Genomic DNA, 6185 nt, shown 5'->3' with positions numbered 1-6185 from the left:
CTAGGCCACGGCCGTTTGGCACAGGGCTGCAAGTTTAAAAGTTGTTTTTTAGGACAATACCTTCATCGCCTGCCGAACGGACCCCAAGACAGATCTTGGATTAAAAACAGCTAACTGAAGGTACAAGCAGTTTGGGGGGGGGCAGATTGTGGGTACAGAGTCACTTTAAGCAACCAAATGTAAAAATATTTTTTTTTCCTAAAGTTCATTGAAGATAATATTCTGCTTTCCATACAGTAGTTGATAAGGTATTTGAATGCCATTCAAGTCCTTTATTCACTTTTGCTACATGCAGTATCAGGATGAATGTACCAGGGCTGGTGGTTCCTCTCCATAGCCAGGCACAGATATACTGTTTACGCAGGCAGCTACCACATCAGGCAGAAGAATCCCAATGTGTGTTCGTTTGTTTTTTTTTTTTTTAGAAAGCAATTTTGTAGAAAACATGATGACATTTTTTTTTAAAAAAAATTGAGTGTTCCCCAGTGATCTCCTTTCTTTATTAAATAATAAAATATATACATCTACATCCATGTAAACACATTACTCAATCGTCCTAAAGGAGTCCAAACTCTTCTATCACTTCACTCATCCAAGATTACTCCAAAACACAGTCTGAGATAAAAAGTTGCTATTCGCCCATTTTTCTTGGAATGCATCCACTTATTTCCAGAACTTCAGGCCAGCCGTCATACTTATTGTTCTGCTTATCATTCTTGAGGTGCTGAACAAGAAAAGAAAAGTGACAATTACACTACAGTATTAGGCTACGTTCACACTACATAAGTTCCGCAGTAATCACGGCTGTTGTAGAATTGAGGAGAGGGGGGGGGGGACGCAGCGAGGATGCAACCGCATCCGAATTCAGCTGCAGTGAAGATGATCTGGCCGATACTGCAGTACCGGCCGGGATAATATTCTCTGAAACCGGACGTTCTGTGACCCGGCTGGGTCACAGAACGGCCGTTGTCTTACTACCTGGGAACATAGCCTTAGATTGTTAGCAATGGAAGCCATATAGTAGATACAACACACAAGGTACATTTAGAGACGTTCTTTTCCACATAAGTTCTGTAACTTTTCTGGCAAGTTGAATGGCATACTTCATAATAGTGCTGAATAAATACTGGGCATGGAGCAGTGGGCAGAATGTGCAAGTTAGGCCCTTTAATATATTTTTTTTAACCATCTGGTGCCTAAAAGTTAAACAGATTTGTAATCTACAGCTATTTAAAAAAAAAATCTCAAGTCTTCCATTTGCTGTATGTCCTGCAGGAAGTGGTGTATTCTCTCCAGTCTGACACAGCACTCTCTGCTGCCACCTCTGTCCATGACAGGAACAGAGATAATTTAACAGCGCTGATGTTCAGGTTCGTACGAACTCGAACCATCGGTATTTGATTCCCGCAGTCTTCCCGTTCTGTGGGGAAGGTGGAGACAGCCCAAGTCCCGCCTGGAAAACAGGAATAGACCCTATGTCATAGGTTGTATTCCTGTTTTCGAGGCGGGACTCGGGCTGTCTCCACCCTCCCCACAGAACGGGAAGAACGCGGGAGTCAAATACCGATGGTTCGAGTTCGTAGGAACCTGAACATCAGCGCTGTTAGATTATCTCTAGACGGGAACTGTCCAGAGCAATGAAGGTTCTTTAAGCAGATTTGCTACTGATCTGGACAGTTCCTGACATGGACAGAGGTGGCAGCAGAAAGCACTGTGTCAGACTAGAAAGAATACACCATTTCCTGCAGGACATACAGCAGCTAATAAGTACTGGAAGACTTGAGGATTTTAAATTGAATAAATTACAAATCTGTATAACTTTCTGACACCCGTTTATTTATTTATTTTTCCTCCAGAATACCCCTTTAATGTAATGGAGACCCCCAAAACTAGATAGTAGATTTACTCTTCCAATGGGATAATCTTTTTTTATTGTGTTTATGTGTTTTCTTTATAAATAATGTTATGGTGCACTAAATGAGTTAGTATACAGACAATCTCTATATGGGAACACCTGACTTTGCTGGGGGAATCTGTCAGACAATGCACAGAACAACATATAGTGTTACATGTATTTTTGGTAGGCTCTCTAGCATACCCCCTTAGAACAGCTAAATCATAACTCTTTAGTATTGCGTAGATCAATATATATTATCTTATGAAACAATCTGGTGTTACTATGGTAGTGTATAAATGCAAACAATAATGGTTTGACTGATGGTAATAAATGAAGCACAGTGCGTCTCTATATTGTATTCAGCAAGTTATTGCAACTCCTAGACATGTTTCAGAACAATACTCTGTTCTTTCCTGAGTAATGAGTTGCAAAAATAATTATTACCATCAGTCCTCATTTCTCACCTGTTTAGTCCACATTGGATGCACTGAGGATCCCTCCATCTTGGCAGCAGCTACAGGAGAAACGCCCAGCAAAGGGTGATTACCTGGCCACACTGGGAGAGGCAGCCAGATTCCAAATACACTACCTTGAATCTAACAGCTCCCGACATAAGAACTCTGCCGTACACCCTAAGGCTATGTTCACACTACGGCCGTAGTCCGAACCGCAAAACTACCGTAGTTTTGAGGTTTATGCCTTGGCTGCAATATATACAAACTACGGTCGTACAATGCACACTATGTATCAGACAACGGCCGTTGTTTTCACGGCTCCGTGAAAAATGAACATGTCATTTATTTCCGGCTGGCAATGTTCCAACTACTGCCGTGGATTTCAATGCGGCCACGCACGGAATATTTATTTCTGCAAAATTAAACTTGATTTTGAAATAAAAAAAAATTCTATGTGGTTTATTGGGCTGGGCGCAGTATTCCAAATAAATGACTTGTTTCATCCCGCTCAGAAACAAGCTAGGAAGCAAAATTATACAACGGCCATAGTTTCACGACTACACCGTATGGCCATATTTCTACGGCCGTAGTTTTAGGCGCACACGTCCGGCCGGGAGAAAACAATGGCTGTTAATTTACATAGTGTGAACATAGCCTAAAAGAGAGCTCTTACCGAGACATCTACCAACGGGGGAAGCTGTAAATTCATCTATATGCTCCCCACAGTCTACGGCCGTAGACAGCGCAGACCTAGAGCCACGGGACTGGTGAGAGGTGGACATGCACTAGTTCTTTATGTGATATACATCTTATTTATTAACGGAAACAACAATCATTAACCGTTACAATATATACCAGAACATCAAATAGTGCACTGACAACTAACCCAATACAAACACAGTGGTCATAAACATCGGCGACCTGCAAGGGCCCTGCAAAGTCGCCAATAGATAAAATTATGTATTTCTCTATGGACAAGAATCATGCTATAGATATTTATATTTTATATTTTACAGATACGTACGCTTTTAACGCTATATGTTTTTTAACAATTTTTTTGCTCTATGTGATAATTTTTTTTGCTCTATGTGATAATTTTTGCATGTGTATGGTGTGATATACGCTTTAGTAAATTTTACTGATATATTTACCATTATTGTTTGCATTTATACACTACCTTAGTATTGTTTCATAAGAAAATATATATTGATCTACACAATACTTAAGAGTTATGATTTAGCCGTTCTAAGGGGGTATGCTAGAGAGCCTACTAAAAATACATATATTTATTGGTTTTCCGGTGCCAACCAAGTAGTACACTCGCAATATACCCACAATACCAATTGTACTACTAGGTAGAGTTCTTACTATCCAGATAATTCAATATAGTGTTACATGCACCAAAGAATATATTTACTGTACCTGTTCAAAGGGGCTTCTAGTCTTCAATCCTTTTCCTCCAACAAAAGTCCAAGAGTCTCGGAATCCTAGTTTCTTTGCATAACTACTTCCAAAACTGGTAAACAGATCTCTGGTTTTGTCATCCAGTCTTGAGAGGGAACACAGAACATATATTTTGGGTTGGTTTACAGTGGCATGATGGCAGATAACAATTGGAACTACCAACAGTGAACTACTGTGTTTATTGAAGAAGTACAGTCCTAAAATCCAAATTCTCCTCCCCCCCTCCCTCGGAGACCACTGCTGTTAGACAACCTGTTTAGATTTGCAGTCAGGTGAAAATATCTTTTCGGCAAGACTTCAGTATTAGGAATTTGTTATAAATCTGGTTAAAAACATAAATTACATTTATTTTCAAAACCTATATTAGTGATATTTATCCACTTGGTAGATGGTATAGCGCTGCAGCCCATCTCCGGCACTCCTCTGAATGAACATAATTCAAAGACTTTGTGGATCAGTTGTCAGGAGGCACAATGGCGTGTACTAATAATCTCACAGACCGATCTGGAAACTGAGATTTATTTTTCCTATTAGACAATACCACAAACTGTGAGTAAACTGCTGAAAATTGTTCTTTAGCAGCTTAAAAATAATGAACAGAATTCTGTGTGACACATGAAAAAGAATCTGAGGAGGATGTTAAAACGTCATCAGACAAAAGTTTCTACCAGAGTCTAGCTTGTCGTCCAGTCCAGGATTGGGGCTTTTATTTGCTAAAACCCCGCAACACTGTCAGTGGGTCACTTTTTAGGGCACATCCATCAAAGTTTAGACCCTGGTTTTTTACCTTTTCACTGTAACCCTGTTGTTCACCTCATGGGTTGGGGGGGGGGGGGGTGAGGTGCGTCAAGGCAGGGAGGAGGCATGGTCTCCTTCTGTTCATAAGTTATCAGAGTTTACGCCTGGAAACAAGCGTAAGCCATGCAAAAATCTACATCTGCTCCGAAGCAGATAAGTGGACAAGCCCGTGACAGGCCCATGTCCCACCGGCTTTACTAAGAGTCGTGCCCTCTCCGTAAATCTAGCCATGTAAATAGGGCAGGGCTTTCTTAAAGACTGGAGTACGGGTACTCCAGTCTTGATATATGTAAACCCCCCCCCCAGGTATTGTAGTTCAGCCACACTCACTTGTGCAATAGCTGTTCCATTCTGGGAATCATTGGAGGTCCAAGCAATGGACCCCCATTTCTCAAAAAGTAATGGAATATCCCAGTGATATGACCTTTCTTTAGTGGGAGAACCCTTATGAGTTATCAGAGAGGTTCCCCGTACCACCAGCCTTGATTGATCTCCCTCTTTTTGGGTCTTAGTAGATATCTATGAATCAAGGCCACAGAGCAGGCAGAGGCCACAGGGCATCACACCAATAACATCAGGCAGCATGAAAGAGATGTCAGGTTCACTTTAAGCCCAGAAGGTATCCAGAAAACAACGTTTGTCCATATGTCTTATTTACTTGATATTAGTATGTAAATCAATCAATTTTAATGCAAGTAGGGCTTCATGTGACATACAAAGCTACGACCTATTACATGAGGTTCTATGGGGAGCAACCAATAGGCAGTGAATGGAGTGGTAGATATTCTAGCAGAACAGAATTGTCATTCAGAAACACAACAGTATTACATGTGCCAACATTCATATACGCATCTCACATGACTTACTTTGTGGCTGGATCGTCAAACGATGCAGTAAATATTAAGGTTCCATCTTTTATTTTTTCCAAGAACGCCTGAACATCCTTTACATCTTAGGAAGAAGAGCAAGACACATACAGTTATGAATGTCACTAGAAAGTTTCAATGTTTTTTTTTTTTTTAAACAAAAATAACATATCCTTCTGTTAGGCCATCAATGTTTGAGAGCTGAGAGTCCAACCTCCGAGATCCCTCAGTGATCAGCAAATTGAAGGGGTTGTGGTGCTTCCAGAGGTAGGAGCCCAAATAGGAGAACCTACAGTTTGCCTATGCAAAAACATGAATTGTTGTGCTGATCAATGGAAGTTCTGGGAGTTGGACCATAAACAGATTTAATTCAACAATGTCATGTTAAAAGTTCGCTACATCTGCAGCAGACAGAGAAATGGTACGAAATGGTATATTTTGTACATAGATAACTAGGAGGAAAATGAATGAACTGTAACTTACCACCGGAATACATATCAAAATGACCTGTCTTTATAAGCTCTGTTGTGGTAGCTACAAGTGAGAGAGAAAAATAAAGTCAATTACAATAGGGGTTTATTATAAGGCAGTATTTATAAAATGTGCTGCAAAGTTAGGAATTTTTGACGTCAGGGGTTGGAAGGATCAACTATTAGAGATGAGCAAACCTTTAGCATGGTCGACGGTGCAGCATTTGATTACCGG

The 6185-nt window shown here is 40.5% G+C and overlaps 1 protein-coding gene across 2 annotated transcripts in view; it reads right to left on the bottom strand.

The window, feature by feature from the left end:
* Positions 1-476: 476 nt before the first annotated feature.
* The window catches only part of FAM3D (FAM3 metabolism regulating signaling molecule D), a 56286-nt gene continuing 50577 nt past the window's right edge, over positions 477-6185 (bottom strand). For both annotated transcript variants that reach the window (XM_069966960.1, XM_069966963.1), the window contains exons 7-10: positions 5964-6014; positions 5481-5565; positions 3775-3901; positions 477-724 (exon numbers count right to left, since the gene is read on the bottom strand). In XM_069966960.1, coding sequence (XP_069823061.1) covers positions 632-724; positions 3775-3901; positions 5481-5565; positions 5964-6014 — 356 coding nt within the window. In that variant the 3' untranslated portion in view covers positions 477-631. The remainder of the gene's footprint in view (positions 725-3774; positions 3902-5480; positions 5566-5963; positions 6015-6185) is intronic.

The sequence above is a fragment of the Dendropsophus ebraccatus genome, chromosome 4, assembly GCF_027789765.1.
Source record: "Dendropsophus ebraccatus isolate aDenEbr1 chromosome 4, aDenEbr1.pat, whole genome shotgun sequence".
Taxonomy (NCBI): Eukaryota; Metazoa; Chordata; class Amphibia; order Anura; family Hylidae; genus Dendropsophus; species Dendropsophus ebraccatus.
This window is presented reverse-complemented; position numbering and strand designations above follow the sequence as displayed.